This window comes from Rhipicephalus microplus, chromosome X (genome assembly GCF_043290135.1).
Source record: "Rhipicephalus microplus isolate Deutch F79 chromosome X, USDA_Rmic, whole genome shotgun sequence".
NCBI lineage: Eukaryota > Metazoa > Arthropoda > Arachnida > Ixodida > Ixodidae > Rhipicephalus > Rhipicephalus microplus.
In genome coordinates this window covers 115,128,452-115,152,274 of record NC_134710.1, presented here as the reverse complement: position 1 = coordinate 115,152,274, position 23,823 = coordinate 115,128,452, and the positions used below count along the sequence as shown (strand labels likewise).

Here is a 23,823-nt window from a genome sequence, read left to right as displayed (position 1 = left end):
ACAGAAAAGGTAACCCATTACCGCTACTGAAAAAAAAGCAACACGGATTACTTTTGCCGCTACTTGACGATGAGAAACTTTCAGCAGTGTGCTTTCACTGCAGGAATCCTCGAAAATTTCTTCAAGTTCATATATATGAATGAGTTCTTAGCAAGAAAGAGTTTTATGCCGGAATCCACCATGGCTTCGTTGGCGTACTTCAGCCACGGAAGCGACGTTGAAAAATAAATACTAAGAAATCGCAAAGAAAAAAAAAAGAACACAAACACCTGTCCCGCGAACTCGAATCTGCGACCTCTCAGTTTTCAGTGCGCGGCGTTAACCACTTCGCCAGAAAGAGTACGTTGTCTGGAATGCTAACGGCAAGCCATTTATATACACCGTACACCATTTGGAAGTTTTCAGAACTTCGAAACTTGAGCGCGTTCTCGTTATCCGTGGCAATGGCGTGACAGGCTCGCGTTCGGCACATTGTAAAGGTTGTCGCCTCCATGAAGCGCCGCCCCCACGGAGCGTGGTCTCTCTCTTGCGCGCGCTTATCAGACTCGTACTTCAGGAGAGGCTGAATGTCACTTCGCACGCTGGCACGCCCGCGCTTACGGAAGGAGCGTACTGCTAATACACGACGCAGGAAAAATTGTTACTGTTGCTCACGCTTGTCCTCTGCATACTTGTGCACCTGTTCTGTGGGTCTTTCTGTTTGAACAACGAGGGCTCTTTAGGTGTCGAGATGTGACAGTCTTTAGTCCGCGCTCATCCTGTTTTTGCTGATTTCATGCGGGCTTTGTGGTTGAGTTGTGCGCTGCAAGCTTCGAGCTGCTTGCCGTTCCTAACGTGACTTTACGATTTGCTGCTGTTGCTGAAGCAATGCAGAATACACGCTCAACTACCTCTGTATTGATGCATTTCAGTTTCGTGGTATAGCGATTCCTTTATAGAGCGATCAGCCACACTTTCATTATGAAACTCCTCACCGGAGAAAAAAAAAACAGCCAACGTTGGGGAGGCCAAATACTTATAAAAATGGTCATCAGTATGCAGAAGCAAGTTCATCTTGTTTGGGAGAAGAGGGAGAAAAAAGGACACGCAAAAAACAAACGGTTTCCAATCGCGGTGCACGTATTGTAAGGTGCATATTTTGAGGTCTTCAAAAACACATGGGTGCAATTCCAGTTGTGATTTATGGGTATACTTATACATAGCTGCTCTGCACTAACACGTAAGTCTCCTTAAATTGACACTGCCCGCAACAGTCCCCTTTCTGAAAGGTTGTTTTCTGATACGTATTGAAAACGCACAAACGGCCATGGAGGGCACTAGTACGTTTTGTTTCCTTGCAAAATCAGTAGAAATTATTACTTCGGTTTTTTTCTTTTTTTTCTTGAAAAGGGGTTGGCAAAAGCAATCGAAATAAAATAAAAAAGTAACAAGTGACGTGATATTTTGCGTTCTCAAAAAATATTAACGCATTCAGATTATCCGTTAGTGTTCTGAAATTTGAACAAGTATACGTTAATTTACCCGAAACAAAAGCAACGTGGTACTACCCATCGAAATTGAAAGCAGCTGTACTACTTTCGAGGTCACGTTTTCTTTGCTTGAAAATCTGATATGTTCGCAAAAACACAGTCAATAATAAATGTTACTGAATCGCTAAATACAAAAAAAGTAATATCAACCCTGCTCGCCCATTTGCAGACGAGCCCGTGGCGTTGGCCGTGCACGTGGGCGGCCAGATCGACTTGCCCTGCAAATCGCTGCTGGTCAACGATCTGCCCATGCGCATCAACTGGTTCAAAGACGACTCGCCCATGGCCGTGTACAGCGTGACGTACGCGAGCAACCAGAGCTTCCACCGAACCAACATCATGCAGGGCCGGCACGCGGCCCGCTCCGACTGGAGCCAGCGGGCCTACTTCAGCGTGCTCGGTTCTCCAGCAACGCTCAAGGTGAACGACTTGGCCTTCCAGGACACCGGCACTTACGTCTGCCAGGTGGTCATCAGCCGCGGCACACAGCGGAACGCTACAGTTCACTTGGTCGTGGTCGGTGAGCGATGTTGTCCTTTCTTCACTGTGGCATATGGTGACACCAAGCGGGTACTCATTTGAAATATATACAGTATAAAATGGCTTATTGCTAATGTCACAAAATATACTGCCTTGGCGTAACGTCATGCAAACTTTGTCACTTCATATTTGTAACAGAGTGGCCGATATCCCCTAGATTGAGGCTCTTAGAAATATGGCACTGAATATATCAAACCACGCAAGACATTTTTCGTTTATTTACAGCTATATGGGTAGTCGAAACTAAACTATATTATAAAATAATTTCTGCAGTTTGACGTCCCAAAATCACGATTTGATTAAGAGGGACGCCATGGTTGGGGGTTCTGGCTGGAAATTACGATCACCTTTAGGGAGTATGCCAGGAAACTCAGCCGCAGAGTGGCGTTGTAATGCGCCAGACCGGATGCCATTTTTGAGGTTTTCATGCTGTAGATGACCATGCTTGGCACGATGTTTGCTGTGCTTATGTGATGGGTGTTTTGTGGTTTGTTCTGGCTTTCCGTGGCCTCGCGCGTTGCATTCACATTGCTGCAACGTTGGAAGTTTCCTGTACCAGTGCGTGCAGCATGGACTTGTAAAAACATCCAGGCAACAACTCCTTATTCTTCGTCAAGTTGTATCAAATTAACGATCATCAACAGTGCGGTTTACGGTTGCTGCAAACGCACAAATGACAAGCTCAACGACGAAAATAGTCAACGGCTAGGTTTCCATGTGGTGCCGAAAGTCAAACTAGGACAGTGTGTGAAGATATCGGAGCAGCCATCAATGCGCAGAGCTCTATGACTGCGCAGAATTTGTTGCGAAGACCTGGACGAATTGGCGTCGTATTACCGAGTTTGTGAGACGCACTGCTCCAACATGTCAGCACGCTACACCGAGGTGAGCTATGCACGTGCAGTGCGCGCACAGAACTTCCCCTTTAGATTGGCCTTTCATTTGATGAAAAAGAAAACTGAAATTTTTTGCTTGAATGCCTGTGAGTGGCATACCAGCACAGCGATGTTAAGGCAAATCGTTGTTTAGTTTAAAAACACAGTGGCAAGCATGGGTTGTCTGCAGCGTTGAAGCCTCAATAATGGGGTCCGGCCTAGCTCACTGCAGAACCACAATGCGGCTAAGTTTCAATAGATAATTCTTATTGGGTGCGACGAGGACGTACCGTGGCGCCACCATGTGGAGCCATCCTGGTGACAAGTGGGATCCCGCAAATACCACAACAGCTTTCGCGTCGGCTTTTTTTGAAATTATTATTATTATTGTTGTACTTTCATTTCAACAAAATGAGTTAATAACTGCTGCAGCTTCTTCAACAACTTTCAAAATGCTAAATAGCTGTTCCGAAAAATATTTATCCTTCTCAAACGCTGAGCTAGAGGCCTGTTTTTGTATTATCGAAACAACTCAATCTGCGTCGAATCGCAGCATCAAATGGCCATTAGCGTGTGCATGCGGCAAGGAAGTATATATTTTTTTGCTTCAAGAAATGTGTGCACCTCTGCTAGTTCATTCACTCTAGGATTGCATCTAAAAGAGGTCGTCGTTGTTGTGACTTGTCTGTCCAAATTTACACTGCCGTTGAGCACACATAACCCTATGAAGCACAGCGCAAGCGCCTTCTCCTATTTTTGGGAAGCAACTCGGCATTCTGATAGCCGCATGCTGCTGTAACCTCTATGTTAAGACTGGAGCACATGCGTGCCTCATTCGGAGTTAAGGAAGAGTACTTCAATGCTTTGAAAGACTCTCGTTCTAGCTAAGAAAAATTTCACATGAGCTAAATCTTCTCCGTGGCACGATCGTAATATTTGTCTGTTGCCCCTTATTGCGCACATTTTCTGCGGTTGTCACATGGTGCACATTCAATCACCATTAAGAGACACAGGGGTGAAAATTTTTTATAATTGGCTCAGTTCTGCAGCATAGACAATGTGGTGAATCGCGATAAAGAAAAGCGATCACTACCGACCAACCTTGCTACAAATACCCTAATCTCTTGTGTTTCCCTGTCACGGCTTAAACGCTGCTTTAGTGCTTTACACGTTTGCTGTGCGCGAGCGTTACGTTAGTACATGCTTCGAGTCACAGAACTTGTCACTCGAGGTGGCACATCAAAATATTTCATCACCTTCATTTGTTTAGAAACTTTTGACGTTTTTGCGTTTTTTGCGATTTCAGTGGCCCTTAAAAGCGGCATATGGCTTGTATATTTTTCATTCTCTTATACGAAACCCTGGTATGGTCGAAACGTTAGTCATAAAGGAATTGCTTTTTTGTATGTATATATATATATATATATATATATATATATATATATATATATATATATATATATATATATATATATATATATATATACATATATATATATGGCACTTCCACGTTTAAATTGACATAGATACCTAATAAAGTGGCTGGGGGGATAGCTGTCGTGGTAGCTCAGTGGTAGAGCATCGAACGCGTTATTCGAAGGTCACAGGTTTGGATCCTGCCCATGGCAAGTTATCTTTTCATCCACTTTTTTTTCTTCTGATTTACATTACAATTGGCCTAATAACTTCCTCTATACCTTCCTTGGCATTATTGTCTGTTAGATCTTATTATTATTGTGTAAAATTACGAAAAACGAGCCCTTAAGTATACACTTGTTTCGCTTATTCATTAACGAGGGTCTCGTACGGGCAGACTTGGTGGCTCTAGGTTGTATACGGTGTACTATTGGTCAGCTGCCAGTTAGTAATAAGTTCACGTGCTACGGGACGCCAAACAGGCTCATAAAGAGTGTACCACACTCGCCGCCATGGTTACTAGTGGCGCTGACTGACACTCCAACGTTTAAATTGACATAGATACGCAATAAAGTGGCTGGGGCATAGCTATCGTGGTAGCTCAGTGGTAGAGCATCGAACGCGTTATTGGAAGGTCACAGGTTCGGATCCTGCCCACGGCAAGTTATCTTTTCACCCACTTTTCTTTCGTCTCATTTACATTACAATTGGCCTAATAACTCCCCCATTACCTTCTTTGGCATTATTGTCTGTTTGATCTCATGAATATTGTGTAAAAACACGAAAAACGAGCCCTTAAATATACACTTGTTTCACTTATTCATTAACGAGGGTTTCGTACTGGCAGTCTTGATGCCTCTAGGTTGTATACGGTGGACTATTGGTCAGCTGCCAGTTAGTAATAGGTTCACGTGCTACGTGACGCCAAACAGGCTTATAAAGAGTGTACCGCACTCGCCGCCATGGCTACTTGTGGCGCTGACTGACACTCCCACGTTTAAATCAACATAGATACCCAATAAAGTGGCTGGGGGGATAGCTGTCGTGGTAGCTCAGTGGTAGAGCATCGAACGCGTTATTCGAAGGTCGCAGGTTCAGATCCTGCCCAGGGCAAGTTATCTTTTCACCCACTTTTCTTTCTTCTCATTTACATTACAATTGGCCTAATAACTTCCCCTATACCTTCCTTGGCATTATTGTCTGTTAGATCTCATTGATATTGTGTAAAAACACGAAAAAGGAGCCCTTAAGTGTATATATATATATATATATATATATATATATATATATATATATATATATATATATATATATATATATATAATTTAAACAATGCATTCGATGGCCCCTAACAACCTCTGCAAATGCACTAAATGAGTGCGTTATTCTCTGCCGACATAACTCGTATTCGATGCACAATTCACTTTTTTCACTATGCCGCGGCGCATGTGCCCTTCCCTTGCGGCGAAGTTGTAGAACACCTCGGAGGCTTTCGTTATATAGTAGTACCATTTCTTCCAGTACCTACCAAATCCCTACCAATACAGCAGAGGGCAGCACAGGAAAATGGAAAAGGCGGATTTTGATGCCAGCCCTTTGTTCGCGTTACGGAGGGAATATACGGTGTTCCCGCAAGCTTTTGACGAGATGCAGCACAGGGCAATTGTGGACGTGCAATTTGTCGTTCGACAGCATTCAAGAAAGAATTTGGGTAGCCACAGGCCGACAATTCACGCTGCACTAAGCGTACGTTGGCAGTGTATATAGTCTTCCTTTTTTTGTGTAGATTTTCTGTGCGCGTCGTAGAAGTGACGAAACCATGGCCCTTTTGTGACTGCGCGAAAACGTTTTTGGTTTAAAACCTCACATATTCTAACGTCTTTCTTTTCGTGCCCTAAAACGAGCGCTTGCTGTTATGGCCTTATATATATTGTGCTGTACTAAGCAGAAACAGATGTATGTCAGTCCACAAAAGTTCATAAAAACAAAAGCACACAGTAAACAAACAGAGTGCTGCGTTTGTGTTTATTTCATTTATACTTGACGTTAGGGCAAAAAATGTCCTTTTTTCTTCACATTTCTCTTCTAGAGGAGGAAGAAAGTTTAAGCGGAAAGACAGGGAGGTTAGCCAGTACTTAGACCGGCTGGCTACCCTGTGCTGAGGAAAGGGGGGAGGGGAATGAAAGATGTTAAAAAGAAATGTTGCGAAGAGAGGGAGATTTTACAAAAAAAATGCGACAGAGGAAAGGCAACATCAAAGAGTATAAGACACTAAACTCTGTCTCTGAGGCCAGTTGTCCGCAAAAAGCGCAGCAAAGCTTTCAAAGCCTTCTGGGCTGATGATGGGCTCAGCCAATGACCCAGAATTCTTTGTTCCGACAAAGGCCGATCGTGTAGTCTATCCAGAGCTGCAGAGAGTTCTTGTCTTTTCACGTTGAAATAGGTGCACTCACACAGAAGGTGCGCGATGGTTTCTTCGCAACTGCAGTAAGTACATGTAGGAGAGCTGGTCATCCCGATGAGATAAGAGTATGCGTTCGTGAAGGCCACTCCAAGCCACAGGCGGCATAGAAGAGTCTCCTCAGCTCGAGATATCCTTGGGGGAAGACGAAGCTGCAGATCGGGATCCAAATTAAGCAGGCGCGCGTTTGTGAAGTCTGTCGAGTTCCACTGTACCAGTGTGAGGTCACGTGCAAGTGAACGAAGTCTTGTAGCTGCGTCGGTTCTTGAGAACGGGATGGCTGTGTATTGGGTACCATCGTGTGCAGATCTAGCGGCCTCATCTGCGTGGTCATTGCCATATATACCACAATGACCTGGTATCCACTGATACACTATGCTGTGCTTTTTTTCGGTTGCTTGGTGATGAAGAAGCCTTATTTCAGCTACTAACTGTTCATTAGGTCCATGGCGAAAGGGTGATATAAGACATTGAAGAGATGCCTTCGAGTCCGAGAAGATCGACCAAATTCCCGAAGGTTCTTTCACTATAAACTCCAGAGCTGCACAAATGGCTGCAAGTTCTGCAGCTGTCGACGACGTCAAATGCGATGACATGAATTTAATTGTGATGTGCCTCGCGGCAATAACCACCGCCCCTGCAGAGCTTACTGAAGACACCGAGCCATCCGTGTAAATGTGAAAGCGTTCGTTGTGCTTCTCTTGCAGGAAAAGTAATGTGGCCTGTTTCAGGGCTAGATGCGACGACCTTTTCTTATTTTGGATGCCAGGAATTGTAAGAAGGGCTTTGAGTGGGTGTAGGCACCATAATGGTATCGGCGGCTGTGCTGCATGCGTGCAGTGCAATGGAAGCACTGCGCAATGCTGAGCTACAGTTGCGCTGAACGCTGAGTGGGGTCTGGAAGTTCGAAGTGAGGCTAGGTGATGAGATGGAAGCCGAGCGAAATGTCTTATGTGCATTCTCAAAGCTCTGCGCCGTCCAATGGCTGTCTGGAGAATTTCAGCAAGATGGACTACGGGCCGCGGGCACGTGCAGCCATGTTGGCCATAGGGACACTGCTGGCAAGGACAGGGCAGCACCGGCAGGCATTCAGGTTTATGGTATATGTCTACGCGGATGTATGCTTTGACTGGATAATCACGCGCAATGATGACTGTCGCTGCTGTAGACGCGCATCTCGGGAGACCAAGGCATATCCTCAGGGCTTGGGCTTGGATCGACTGGAGGACGCGCAAGTTTGTTCTTCGGATCCCGCAAAGCACGAGTAAGCTGTATCGCATATAACCAGGGAACAAAACAGTGTAGAGTTGGAGCATTGCTTGTACCGATGCACCCCACGTTTTTCCAGCAAGAAACCTCAGTACGTGGGTGATCATGGTGAGTTTAGTTTTCATGTGGGCGATGTGAGAGCTCCACGAGAGGTTGCGATCAACTATGACTCCGAGGAATCGGTGGGTCTTCGCGTAGTTGATCGTGTATCCGTTGATTTTAATAACATATGGGCTCATAGCCTTATGCGTGAATGCTATAAGCGAGCATTTCTCTGATGACAGCTCTAGTCCCTGTTCTTCCAGGTACTTTGTCGCTATTTCAGCCGCTCTCTGAAGCCGGGCTCGCAAATGAAGGCGTGTTACGCCTGACGCCCAGATGTAGATGTCAGCTGCATATATTGATAGATGGACAGATTCTGGAAGTGCATCAACCAGGCCGAGTAGCGCTAGATTTAAAAGTGAGGGGCTAAGAACGCCGCCTTGAGGCACACCTCGACGGTTGCAATGGTGCGTTGTTGTGCCATTCTCCGTCTGTACAAAGAAAGTTCTGCCTTTCAGATAGCTGTGGATCCATTGGTAAACCCGACCCCCTAATCCAACATTTTCTATGACATCCAGAATGACTTCATGTGATACGTTATTGTATGCACCTTTCACGTCCAAGAACAACGCCGCAGATTGACGTTTCAGTCTTTTTTGATGCTGAACAGATGAGACCAGGTCTATAACGTTATCAATTGCGGACCTCCCACGCCGAAAGCCCGTCATACCATGAAGGTATACCTCGTGGCGCTCCAGGTACAACTCTAGGCGAGTCAAAATCACCCTCTCCATCACTTTCACAAAACAGCTGGTAAGCGCGATGGGGTAATAAGAGGTCAAGTGCAGAGGAGATTTACCTGGTTTAAGCACAGGGACGAGGTGGCTGGATTTCCATTAATGAGGGATAAATCCGCTGCTCCACGAGTCGTTGCACACGGATAGAAGGGCCCGTCGAGCTGCTTCTCCAAGGTTGCAAAGAGCCATGTACGTGATCCCATCCGGACCAGGCGATGAAGATCGTTTGCATGCCGTCAAGGCCGCTTGTAGTTCCTCTAGAGAGAAAAAGGTGTCCATTCTTGAATCTCTGGAAACTGGAGCGTTTCCTAGGTGGCGCGTGGTGCACGCGGACGCATGACCGGCAACTTTCATGCAGAAATCTTCTGCTACTTCAATTTCGGTGCGTCCTTAGTGGAGAGAAAGACACTTGAAGGGCCGATGTTGATGTGGCAATGTTCGTAGGTCACGGACAATCCTCCATGTCTGCGTCAAAGACTTGTGTGGATACAAAGATTCGCACAGATGTTTCCAGCGAAAGGATTGAAGTGAAATGATTCGCCGCTGAATTTTTTTCTGTAGGCGCCTTGCCTCCCTCAAGTCGTGAATGGACTTAGTGCGCCTATATCTTCTTTCTGCGCGACGACGGATTGCTCTGAGCCGTTCCAATTCTGTTTGATATTGACAATAATCTGAAGTATGTTGAATATGATAAGTCGCTTCTTGAGTAGCTCCTCTAATTATATCCTCGAGGGTGTCAAGAGGAGGCGTTTTATTTTCTTGACACCTTTTTTCCGTCAGTGACCTGAACTTTGTCCAGTCGATGCGAGTCGAAGTGTCGTAGTTTAGCGATTTTTCCAGGCCCTTGATCTTCAAATAAGTTGGTATGTGGTCGCTTCCACGAGTTTCTTAGTCTGCGAACCACTTGACCTTTCCATTTAGGCTTCGTGACACAAATGTCAAGTCAAGGCAGCTGCTGTATGTCGTTCCCCGTAGAAACGTTGGGCTTCCGTCGTTTACACAAAGCAGCTGCTGCTCCAGAGCAAAGGAGAATACTTGCCTTTCGCGAATGTCTGTCTTCTGACTTCCCCATAGTGGGTGGTGAGCGTTGAAATCTTCGGTGATGATCCATGGTCCAGGTGTGGCTGTTAACAGTGCACGTAGTCTTTCAGGTTCAAAACGGTTTGAAGGTGATATATATGCGCCTACAAGCGTGAAATTGAGGTCTCTGCGTTTAACTGTCAAGCAGACATACTGGTTGTCATCGTGAGGTGCTACACGGTGCTCGATATAGGTAAGGTCGCATCTGATATATACAATGACTTTACTCTGTTCTTTGCAGGTAGCGGACTTGAAGGCTTCGTACCTGGATAGTCGTATTGCATTGTGTAGCCTTGGCTCACAGATAACAATAATTGTAAACTGGTTTTTGAACACAAATTGTCGTATATCAGAAATGCGGGGCTTGAGGCCTCGGACATTCCACTGAAATATCGAAGCTCCTTTGACCTCTTTACGAAAGGCTTGCAGAGGCGTAGCCATGGTGCCTTTCCAGACTTGATAGCACCGGCTTCAGCGCATCCACTAACTGAAGTGCACTCTTTGCAGCCGGACTGTCAATGCTAGTGAGAAGCATATGAATGGTATTCATAAGGGCCTTTACCTTGGCTATGATTTCTTTGTCGCGACTATCATCGCATTCTCGTTTCGAAGTGATTGTAGACGAGCGATGCGGTGGCTCAAACGGTGGGTCTATCGTTGGCAGCGCTGGCCATGCTTCAGGCGAGCCGGTGATGCTCTTGTCTTGCTTGGAGGATTTGTTGTCGGCGTGTATGGACGCTTGAGGTGGTTTGCCGGCAGTCGTTTGGTGAGGTTCAATCCTTGCTTCAGCACTGGGTCTCCTCAGGGGCCTCCGGCGACGAGACCACCGGCGTCGTACTTGGGCAGCGGCCTCTCTGTGAGTTGAGCCATCCCGGACCATTTGCCTCAACACTTGCATTTCCTTTTTCATGAGTGGGCAATCTTTCGACGATGCTTCGTGAGGGCCATGACAGTTTCGACATTTTCGAAGTTCTGCCCGGCAAGCGTCTGCGCTATGTGATTCTTAGCATAGCGAGCACACAGCCATGTTTGTACAAACAGCACTGACATGTCCTAATCTATAACATTTCCGGCATTGAAGGGGCTTCGGTACGAAAGGTCGCACTGTGTGTCGAAAATGGCTGACCTTGACTTGCGATGGAAGGCTGTCACCCTTGAACACGAGCTTCACGCAGCGTGATTTGCCAAGGCGACGAGCTTGCAGTATAGTAAGTTCTGCAGACACCGGCTTGATGAGAGCAGCAAAGTCACTTTCGCTGATGGAATTGTCGACGTCGTACATGACGCCTGCCGTAGAGTCGCGGCCATCAGGTATATATGAGCGAACATTGATGTTATCCAACATCTTGACGTTGCTCAGCACTTCCAATGTGCTTTGTTGAGTGACGTCTACGGCGAGGATATTCTTACGGCCATTGATCCGCACGTCCACGATCTCTCCCTGGGCGAGTTCCTCAAGAAACCTAGACGTGACTTGACGATTGAGCCGGTTGAGACTATGAGCCGCATCAACCGGCACAAACAGAATTGTGTATATCGTGGGCTCTCGCGTCGTCATCAGATTCTTACTTGTTGTTGGAGACGGCATCACTAGTCTTCTTTTTCGCTGCCGCCTTGTCACAGGCACGAAGTCACCTTCATCGGAGCTCTCGTCGCTGGCCGTAGAGTAAATCAGCGTGTCTTCGCCGTCGGCATCACTCGGGTGGCCCGTACGCTTTCTCGTGGTAGCTGCGGACGACGTCGATGGTTACGGTGGAAGCCCAGGCGAATCCACGTCCATCGCCGCAGTCACTGGAACGGTGTCTTCCACAGAGTCGCAGAAAAACTTTGAAAAATTACAGATAGTGACAGCAGTGTTCTACGCCAGAATCACTTCGTCGTCGTCCTTCATTTCTCATCTAGAGCTTGGGCTTGCAAGCATGTCGGGAAACTAATTGGTAGATATTTAATATATGAAACATAAAATGTCAGCACAGATTGTGTGGCAAAGATCGCGTTTCAGAAATGAGTATAGGATGACATGCTTCCTCTAAAACTTTATTTACTGGAAATGTCTTTTCAAGAGATATATACTTCTTACTCATCGTTTTGGGCTCTCTCTATTATTTAAACTGAGCTACAAAAATATCATCATACATTCTGCGACACATTTATTTTTCGAGAATGCTAGTGCTGCGCGTACTTCATCACCGGTTCGCAAGAGTGTCCGCCGTCGCAGACATCGAATCTCGCGACTCGTCGTTGCTTATTAGCTCTACGGTGAGGTCTGTCACCACTTGGCACTCGTTTGAGAGCTTTAAAGACGCTTCTTGTTTTGATAGTTGTTCCCCTACTATAGGCTTTCAATTCAGTGCAAAAACGTTTACTTGTTGCATCTTATCTGGAGAGCTAAGCTGCAATGCACTGTACTGTATCTGTCTTGTTCACGGCGAGATGTTTCCGCTGATTCTGCAAGTGCTTTCAAGATAGCTGCCACTTCCAGCCGTTTTGGCTTGCAGTCGGGGATTCCTATTTTTTCTCAGTCTTTTGAAAAGTAAACTGGGCATCTCGAAAATTTCGACGGAATTATACCTGAAAAAATTGACAGGACTGAGCAGTGGTGCAGCCACCATGTGCCCCCATTTTTCGTCAATGTATGAATCCTCTTGTGTTATGCCTTCAGGCGCGAAGTGCAGCTCGCACACCTACAAATAAACAAATACTTGTTTATTCCCGACCTTTCATCAACACGACCAATATTATGTACTATTTCAAGCTGAAGCACTGCGTACTTGTAATAGCACTATAAAATATAAGAAAATTCTGCAAGATAACTTGAATTAGAATACTGCGATGGAATAAAGGTGTTTCGTGGAATTGCACGCAGCCATTTTCTGCGTAGCTCGTCATCAAGCAGAAATCTGAAAAAAAGCACTCTTTGCACGTCGAGTCGATATTTCTACGGCACGGAAGGTACAACACTCGTTCGGGATAAAGTCAATGCATCACCCACAGTACAGCACTCATGACGTCTGAAAGGTGGAACCTCCGCAGACCGACGTACCTGGTGTGATACCTAGAAGAGAACTGATGTGTACGCCAACAGCGCTCACATCGCCGCCTAGTGCATAGAGAGATTGATGTTTTGATTGATATGCGGGGTTTAGCATCCCAAAACCTATGATTAAGAGAGACGCCGTAGGGGAGGGCTCCGGAAATTTAAACCGCCTGGGCTTCTTTAACGTGGCACCAATTCTGAACACACGGGCCTACAGCATTTTATTCTTCATCGGAAATGCAGCCGCCAAAGCCGGGATTCGATCCCGTGACCAGCGGGTCAGCAGCCGAGTACCTTAGCCACTAGACCACCGTGGCGGGGCAGTGCAAAGAGAGCCACCCGCAAGCGAATGTGCATAGGCTAACATAGACCCCCCCCCCTCCCTTGTTGTTGTTGAGGCTCATTTTTCTGAAACTGAGACATGGGAAGCTTTTTCCATCAATACACTCTCGCTTCAGAAAAGTAGGAAGCTCATCAAATCAAAGCGCTGGTATATGCAAAAAATGTTTCAGTTATTTCGGCGTGCTCCAGCTCGCATGTACAAGCGAGCATCGATGATAAGGCACAGAGTTCGAGGCAAGAACTCCGACGTGCGTTCTGTAACGCCTAAATGCGTTAAATGTGGGCCTACGCATAATGTGAAAGTGACCAAGTACATACAAGAGCAATGAAGGTAATAAGTGTACATAATTATCTTACGATCAATGGTACGAAGATCGCTTTAGCAGGTCGCGGTGGCCGCATTTTCGATGGAAGCGGGAATGTTTGAGGCCTGTGTGCTTAGATTTAGGTGCACGTCAAATAATCTCAAGTGGTAGAAATTCCCGGAGCCCTCCACTATGGTGTCTCTAATATAATCGCATGGTGGTTTTGGAACAATAAAGGCCATCAATCATTAGGATCACCTTCTCAGGGATGAACAGCGCCGGTGATTTCCGCCTTTACAGTGACATTCTTGATTCATCGCTCACGTCCTGTGCATTGGACTGTTTTATTGCGCATCTTCGCATGTTCTTTTTACGGTTGCCTTCCGTTTGTATATACTGCAAATTGGAATACGTGCGTGTATACTTTCTCGTTATACAACGAAAGGCAAAACCGAGGCCTTCGAGATTCTCCGGCAACTTGTCGCAGAGATCACGGGGGAGAAAGACGTGACAATGGTCGTGACAAACGTATTGCAGTTCACTTGTATGACACTTGTGTTAGGATCTGGTAGTTAAAGCCGGAATTTCGAGCCTCTAAAGCGTATGTGTGCCATGCTGTGTGGTGACATACAGTTGAAATCATGGGTGGTCACGGACTGCGCGGCTTTTGTCGAGCGCGTCACCAGTCTGCATGCAACGTTACTATTGTAGTAACGTTGTGTGCATGTAACTGTTAACAACACTCATCGCAGTCAGAAGCTAGATAGATATGTGGAGTTTAACGTCTCAAAGCCACTATGTGATTATGAGAGATGCCATAGTAAAGGGCTCCGGACCTTTCCACCACCTGGGGTTCTTTAAAATGCACCCAAAGCTGAGCGCACGGGCCTACAGGAATTTCGTCTACATAGAAAATGCAGCCACCGCAGCCGGGATTCGATCCCGCCCCATGCTGGTCAGGAGCCGAGTACTTTACCCACTATAGACCACTGGGGCGGGGTTTGCGGTCAGAGGCTGTGCAGATCTTTATAGTCAAGGGCACCATAGTTATTCATGAAGGCTACAGAATATATTAAAAGGAAACTAACATTATCACACTTTTTCAAGCGACCAGCTAAGGAGAACGCGATTGATTCGCTTACCCAACATGTTTGCAACGGCTCATATCCAGCGCTCTAGTCATTCTGCTTCGTGCGACAGCTACGCAAATCGGCAAAACTGAAGTCCTTTCCATCCGTGACCATTCACAACGTAACAACAGCGTTGACTGAAGCTTCTCTTCGTAGCGCGTGGACCTGTTGAGTCTTGTTTTCGCCGTAATTCCGGCAAGCTATCCAGCAAGCCCTTCGCGGCAGTTCGGTTGTGCGTCCCACTAGGGGAGAGAAATTCGTAGCTCTTTTCTCGAGTGTTCACAGCGCAAACACATTAGCTATATACTTGAATCGTTCTTTAGCACACGCGCCCCGCCGCGGTGGTCTATTGGCTAAGGTACTCGGCTGCTAACCCGCAGGATGCGGGATCGAATCCCGGCTGTGGCGGCTGCATTTCCGATGGAGGCGGAAATGTTGTAGGCCCGTGTGCTCAGATTTGGGTGCACCTTAAAGAACCCCAGGTGGTATAAATTTCCGGAGCCCTCCACTACGGCGTCTCTCATAATCATATGGTGGTTTTGGGACGTTAAACCCCACATATCAATCAATCAATCTTTAGCACACGCTAGTTGCCCCTCGTTACATAGCAAACTGTGCAAGGAATTCGAGCTTTGCCGTACCGAAAACTGTTGCGACAGGTGGCGCTACATTTCTGCGAAACTCCAGAGTCTGATGTCTACACACAGCGGCCTCGCCAGCCTGCACCGTGTGCTCCGCGCTGCTTTCACGTTAAATGTACACTTGCAAGTTGGGCTAGTTGGTATGACATGACGATAGTTATAGCGCGAGAACAGAACGAAGACACAGAGACAAGAAGGACACGAATGCTCGTGTCCTTCGCGTCACTCTTGTCTCTGCGTCATCGTTCTGTTCTCGCGCTATAACTATCGTGAAAAGTACAGTCGCCCAAATATTTACCTATCGTTCACGAACGACAATCTTGTTTGGGCATCTTCACTGCTTGACTGAATGAAAAGGTGTGGACTAGAGCATGTCCTTATACCACATGCATGTCCACAAAACAATTTTTTTTGTCCTGCACTCTTTGATGTGACGCTGACACACTAAAAAATTCGCTACTGCGCACGATTTGGGCGACTGTTCTTATGGTCGTCAGCATGCTTTGCGCGAACACAAGTGCGCGCGCGCCACACAGTGCGGTGAGCGACAACTACGAAAAGCAACACGAAGCACTGCCCATACGCAGTTCGTTTTTGGAGTGACTATTTCGCTATCGCCCTCATCGTGCCCTAGATGAGTGCCTTCGACAATGGTGCGCTAAGCTGACGTGTTGCACACAATGGTAAAATAGCTTCACCGTAAATTCACGGCGCATGTATACTGAACCTTTCTTTGGTATATGGTAGACGCCGCCAATAACACCGTGCTGCGCGCTCTCCCGTGTTCACGCTAAGCGTACTCACGACTGTACATACCCAAGGCAAGTTACGTGCATCTGTAACTCATTCCTTTATTCAAATAAAAAAAAACATTTTGACTTTATTACGGACACACAGAAGAAAGTACTTATTACCGATTTATGCGTATTTTGGTGTAATTAGGCATCATTTTACGTTACAAAACCCTTACACATGCTACTGAAGCCTGCCATAGTAACATTTTTAGGGGGGCAACTCCGGATCAATAGTGACAATTTGTGTACTTTGACGTGCACGAAAATTTAAGTACACGGGTGCACATGTCATTGCACTGTTAATTGTTACATTTTGCCCCCATCTAAATGCGACCACTGTGATCGTAAAACAAACCTGTGTCTTAGAGCTTAGCAGCATGACACCTTACGTGCTAAGCTATGGCGGTCATGTTTCTAATGTGGCTTTAATGCGCGCCTAAAGTATGATTGCTTTTATTGTCATTCAGAATGCCGAACAACAAAAAAGGTATCAGGGTTAGTGTGCCAAGCGTAGGCGGCGTCTATGCGTTACGTCACAACAATAATAATAATAATAATAATAATAATAATAATAATAATAATAATAATAATAATAGCATTATTTGTTTCAGCATCAACAGGAAAAAATACAAGACTGGTGATGCTACGGGGGCTAGCAAAAAGCCTCCAACGGCTTGACAAAGGCCAGCGCCACGTTTACAAAGCTATACAGGGCAAAAAGAACAGCGCACAACGAATTAGGTGCTAGTATAAGGAAAGGCCTATAAACATAGCGACAGCTTAAAGGTACACTTCTTAATTGACATTTAGATGACACGACTAAATTTATGGGAGCGGAAATTGTACTTACTTCACTGGTTATGGTAGCCTACTTAATTGTTTAGTTCATCATATTAGCGGAGGAGTTAAGACCCAGTGGCAGCAAGTACATAAAGACTTGGCGGCCATAGTTTGTATGAGTAGGGGGGATATTTCACGTGCGACTGCTCCGTGTAGCGTATGATTTTGCAGATGAAGTCAGGGTGGCAAGTTTTCCTAGAAAAGGGTCGCTATTTTTCTGGAATGCATATTATCGTTTCAATAGAAGTGCATTGAACAAGTCCGGCACTGATTTATACGCAGATCTCCAATTATAGGCTTTGTGTGGTCATTGTATGATTCATTTGAGATGATTCTCATGGCCTTTTTTCTGCAGACTGTGGATTTCGGGAAAGTTTGAGTCAGTCGTTGTGCTCCATTCCAGATATCCATATGTTAATGTAGATGAAAAAAGGAGCTGGATAAAATCAATTTGATGTGCTTTGGTAGAAAGTAATTAATGTTTTCTTGTGGACAACATTAATGTGTGCGTTCCATTGCATATTTTCTTCAGTAGAAAACACCCAAGGTTTCTATTACTGCTACTAGTTTGATTTGACTTGATTACTAAAAGACCAAGATACAGAATAATATTTGCTTATCTATAGGCTAAACCAGAACTGCTTTTGTCTTTGAAACATTCATAGATAAGGAATTGACCTGACTCCAAGTATTCAATATAGTGAGCACCTCTTTTGCTTTTTTTCGCAAGCAGACAGAGAGTGTGATGTTTCAAAAATAAGCTTGTGTCGTCTGCATGAATTACAATTGGTAAATACGTGTCTATATTAACAACATCATTCTTATATAGCTTGAAGAGCAGGTGCCAAGAATGCTTCTCTGAGGAACACCATGTAGTAAAGGTTTGAAATATATGAGTGCGAGTTGTTAATACGTTCGCTTTCGTTGCGGTACTGTTCGCACTCGTCGATAGTCCGCCAGCCACTTAAACGCGGGTGCAGTATGTGTGTGTCTCCAAACGGTCACAAAGCGATGCGCCGGAGTGCACAGCCATCCGCATACTACGAGCTAAACGCTGGTTCACATTAAAGCGAGAGCAGAACGCCAGCGAAAGGCGGCTTGCCCGCAGAGTCGACGCGTAACTAGTGGGAGACTACAAGCTTAACTATACGCAGTGGATCTCACGAAACTGCACTCCCTGAGTTGCGACAAACAATTACGCTTATTGAACGGGCGCGGTTTCTCGGGCAGGAGGGAGTGCGGCTGTTCCATGCATCTGCAGACCCACTCGCTCGGAAAAGAATTTCGGTTTTGGCACGCTGGCAGCTGAGGCTACGCGCTGTCTATGCCACCGTGATCTCGATAACCACAAAACCAGTGCGATTCGAAGAAAACACAGCAGGCACCTCCGGCAAAGCGCCGCCGGCAAGCCGTGTTCCCGCGCGATCCGTCTGAAAGCGCGTGCCTCTGAAATATCTTCAAACGCGCGCTCACGCCGACGCCCGTCACTGGCGTTTTGTGGGCGGCTTTTTAGCCAAATTGCCTGGATACGCTGGCGTGAGTTTTGTCATTAGGGTGAAGTGCTTGCCAGTGCACAGTCGGCACGCCGAATTGACGCACGCTCAAAGCCAGCTGTTCAATCTGCCGCAACCCTATATAGGTGACGAAGGGCCATCCGGTTTCGAAAAAAGCCTATACTTGAAACTATTCTCTATTCAATGACGCCTTAGGATAGGCACACATCCAAATATTTTTTTATTCACTAAAAGCGATTGGTATTGTCTCTGCTTATATACCTTTTTTTTAATGCGAAGCTTTCTTAGCGAACTTTGGCGACTTAGAACGTATCTATCTATCTATCTATCTATCTATCTATCTATCTATCTATCTATCTATCTATCTATCTATCTATCTATCTATCTATCTATCTATCTATCTATCTATCTATCTATATATCTATCTATCTATCTATCTATCTATCTATCTATCTATCTATCTATCTATCTATCTATCTATCTATCTATCTATCTATCTATCTATCTATCTATCTATCTATCTATATATCTATCTATCTATCTATCTATCTATCTATCTATCTATATATCTATCTATCTATCTATCCTCCAACGACATTTAGCTTTCCTGGCTGTTCCAATGATGGGATCTATACCAAAATTGGCATGGCGTAACAAGACTGTACAACCAGTATAACGAACTAGTCATAATTATTACATGTACGTCATAAATGTCATGATTTACATGTGATGGTCTTGCTACTCATGCGGTGGTTTTGTTCGCATGACGTATTGCAAAAATCGTATGGGATGACATGACTGTATGGCAAACATAAGTGCCAGGCCCTAACGTGGCAATCGTGAAACGCATGTGATGTAAGTCATGATTACTTGCCACGCTTATGATGCGCTTGCGGCCGTTTAGCTAGCTTTACATATACCAAATTTGGTACTACGTGACTCGAATGGAACGAACGTAAACGACACATCCAAAAATGATAATCATGATATGCGTGTCACTTAAACTATGACTACACGCTACGCTCATAGAGCGCTCGTGGCCGTTTCGCTAGCTTCACTTATACCAAACTTAGTATTACGTGACCTGGATAGACGACGAAGGTAAATAACACGTTCAAACATGATAATCATGACATGCGTGTTATGTGAGAATATGACTACATGCCACGCTCATAGCGCATTCGTGGTCATTTCGCTAGCTTCACATACACCAAATTTGGTATTACGTTATGCGAATGAATGACAAACGCAAACGTCAGGCGCAAACACGATAATCATGACATGAAAGTGATGTACGACAAATATTACGTGCCTACCACTGCTAGGGCTGGTATTGCAAACGTTAGTGCTGTACTGTCGTTACGCGACTATGACCTACATACTTGAATCTTATCTAAGATACCTGAGTGCAAATAAGATTTCTACTTTTGTTTACTGCGTACTCCCATGCGCCTCGCAACGTTGTGCTGATTTCAAACTGACATATTTACTTTCTTCAATCGCGCTTCGCATATAATGGATTCCCACTGTGCGTGGGATCTGCCATTTTTTATTGCAAATTCATCAATCTTTTCTCCTAGTTTGTCTTCGTCTCCTACGGCAACAAATGAGATTAAGAATTTTGTAAATGCGCACATCTTGCTTCGTCCTAAAGCGTGAAACATTCTTTGGGTAAGTGAACTTTTTTTATTGACCAAACAACAAAAGCGTAAAAGTATATATAAGAACAACGCTATTAGCTCACCTGATATATGAGGCAGAAGATATTATGTTGTCTTCCTTACTATAGATTTAACTTTGAATATACTAAACCTGCTTCCTGAAAACCCGGTTCGATCTCAGTGCCCTGCACTTCAGTATATAAGTTTGTGCGTTCCGAATTCAGGAAGAGTCCCCTAGAAGGCCGTAGGCGTCGTGAAATCCGGTAGTTCACGCTGAATTTCATTTCTTCGGGAACAACATCATTCTTTGAGCGTCATTCAGGGGTTTCTCGTTGCATCAATTTACGTGAGCAACGTAGGTACATACTGCAAGAAAGAAAATCAGAGGGCAAAGAGGGCCCCCACCTTTCGTAAAATTATTCTCTAAGTGTTCTATTCACTTCTCATCACCTGTCCCTGGCTTTTCCCAGTGGTAACATAGGTGTGGGCTCCATATGGGTCAACGAAGAATAAAAAATACGGAAGCTAATAAGAATCAATAAAACAAAATACATGCGCTGGTTACCAAAGCGCCTGTTTTCGATGTTAGAGCCTTCGATTTGCCGACGCTGCCTTTGCGAGGCGCAGCGCCAGAAGCGAATTCGTTTCGTGCCGAATGCGAGAGACCAGTGCAGCGTGTCGATCCTTTGTGCACGTTTTGGTCATCTGGCCACGTAGCCGCGGCGTTGTTGAGAGCACTCCAAGAGAGCGACAGAAAGAGAGAGAGAGAGATGTAAGAATAGGACAATTTATAATTCCTTCACAAGGTTAGGCGGTGGGGCTGTCGGCGGAAGCCGTCGCATCTGTCCACGCTCAGAGCGTCGGCGGTCTTCCTCAGTGCGTATACATTCCCGGCAGTCCCCATCCAGCCGCGCGGTCGTCTCACGACTCGCTTTCGTTCTCTCTCTCTCCCCTCCTGGTCTCTCTCCCTCTCAGTCGTTTCGCTAACACACGTCGCTGCAAGACTCAGTAAGGGGAAGTCCGGGGCCGAGGGATGCTGGGCACGCAAGTCCAAGATTACGAGTTTTTCTAAAGCGGACCGCGCAGAGCTCGAAAGCAAGACTCCTCGTCGCAAACGCCACGGCTGCTTTGTGCACTGCGTCATGAAGGGCCTCGCAACACGGGTAAAGGCCGCAGTCGTCGCTAGGCTGCCGCCGCCGAAAAACGCCTCGGCAACTTTGCATATTTGATTACGCGTGAAGCGACGCAAGCGTGAACGAGCAAACGGTATGCTGCTCCTGCGGCAATTGGGGTGAGTGGAAGGGTTGAGGGGGAGGAAGAAGTACATACAGTATGTGACCCGTCAAGCACCAGCACAAAAACTAAAACAAAAAAAGGGGGGCGATGGCAACGGACTGGCTAGAGCATGCAACCGGAATGCAGAAACAAACGCACGGTTGTGGAAGAGAGCGCCACGCTTGTCGACGCTGCTGGGCGGAACGACGTCGACCCTTCTGAGGCGAACAAAAAGAAGCATTCGTCGCGAGAACATAACTTGACGAGTCCCTGCGCTCAGAGCAAAGGCCCCGCTGTCGAGACGCCGGGCACACAGCGCGCACGCATGAGCATCGCGCCCCTGCTGTGTACGCGGCTTTTCCTCTCGCGACCGAAGGCTGTATACGTGAGAAAGGAGGGCTGGGGAAGAGCGTCTTGCCCACTGCTGGTGATCCGCTTGCGAATTCAGGGGCTACTGGTCCACGCTGGCGCGTCTTCAGCGGTGCCGCGACTGCACGCTCTCCAGTCACAGCGCGCAAACAAGGCCGAAGCCTTCCGGTTTCGTTTCCACGATGTGTATGCTGCTCCCCTCTTTCTGATTTGCACCTCCTTCCTTCACCTCTGCGTGCACTTCTTTCGTGTTGCTTCCTCGCCTAGTTTTGTTTCCTTTCGCGCCTATACAGAATACATGCGCGATAAAGAGGACCAAGGCGACAAAAAAAGAATGCTCAGCAGGTGTCACTGTTGTTTGTATGGCTCCGTCCAGAGCCGAAATGCGTTGACTTTTTTTTTCTCCTTGCCGTCGCCTGTGTTCCTCTGCTCAGGATTCAACAACGTCACTGTGCGGGGTTGTTTTTCCTGGAGAAAAATTTGATTGAGGATTGCGTGCTTCCTCGCGTGCGCTGAATTCATACTTGGATCGCGTGCTGGAATCTCGGGAAGCTTCCCCTCCGGTGCGCTTTTTGTTTACTGCGCCACTGTTCCTTGTTGTGCAAGTTTTACTCGCCTCTATCTTTGAAAACCGCGGCCGTTGAGGAACTCCCGGTGTGTGCGCTACGCGGACGTTTGAAAAATGAAATACTCGTCGGACGGCGCGGCCGCCAATGCATGCATTTTCGGTACACGTGATGGCACGTTTGTTTTCCGCCAAAATAGAGAGGCATAAATGAGCGCAGCGTGCTGCTGGTCCATAAAAGAATTGCTGTCAAAGCAAGTTGCAAGAACAAAAATTCATACAAAAGTGTAGGAAAGAGAGGCATGCATTGCCCAGCATCGTTAGTTTGACTGCTGAATTATGTTTACTTTGCATACCTGCCATGCACGTTCAAGATGATAGTCTTTGTCGCAAACCTAAACATGGAAAAGGAGCGCGTTTTCTTGTTTCCTCCCATTTCATTAATGCAACATAAAGTAATATTTGCTCATAATAAGAAACTACCCCAAAAGCTTGAAAATAAATAGTGACGAGACGGCAATTCACACACCAGGATGACTGAAATAAGCCATCATCTAAAACATGTACTACTGCGGCCTCTTGCCTATCATGGATTCCTAGGAAAAGGATATGGTATAATATTTGAGGAACTTTGCTTCATTACAGGGAACGAAAATGTTGATAACGTATACTAAACAGTACTCAATAGGACAGCTTAGTGAAACCCGTTTCATTGTCATGAACAGGCGCAGTGACTATGATACCCACCCTTATGCGTAATGTCGCACGATGAATGTGGAACCCGTCCTACTTTCTGCACATTCATCTGTCACACAGGTACCGGTAATTAGGGAGGCGATCGCCGGGCTAATTCCAAGGGCCGAAGTATCGGCCCCCCGAACCGCACCACGAAAGCGCGGACAATTTAGAAGTGGTCCTTTTTGGCGCGCCAGCGGACGCCGGCTGTGGCCCAAAGAACAAGTTAGAGCCGAGAGTTGATAAACAAAACAGAATTATATTCTCAATAATGGCAGATCAAAAACAATACACAAGTATGCACACTCCACAAGAGTTGAATACAATATGTCACACACCAAACAACGTACTACACAGTACAATCAACCACACTCGAAACAACAGACACAGACAACAATACGCACTACAATGCAGTCGCATGCATTGAACAACCAAGACACTTAAAGACTAAAGAGATAGAAAACCTATTCAGTCCAAAGTTCTTGGAACAAAAGTCTAGATGATACTCTTCCGAGAATCACTCACTCAAAGTCCAGCGTTGTTGTCGTTCCGCGGCCCTCGAAGTTTCTCTTCCAGGAAACCTCGTCGAAGTTTCTCTTCCAGGAA

General features: G+C 46.0%; 1 protein-coding gene across 1 annotated transcript in view; it reads left to right on the top strand.

Moving 5' to 3' along the window:
• Window positions 1-1,306: 1,306 nt before the first annotated feature.
• Window positions 1,307-23,823, top strand: part of LOC142775088 (synaptogenesis protein syg-2-like) — a 244,640-nt gene continuing 222,123 nt past the window's right edge. Inside the window, exons 1-2 of the mRNA XM_075876409.1 lie at window positions 1,307-1,319; window positions 1,699-2,049. Of these exons, the coding sequence (XP_075732524.1) occupies window positions 1,307-1,319; window positions 1,699-2,049 (364 nt within the window). The remainder of the gene's footprint in view (window positions 1,320-1,698; window positions 2,050-23,823) is intronic.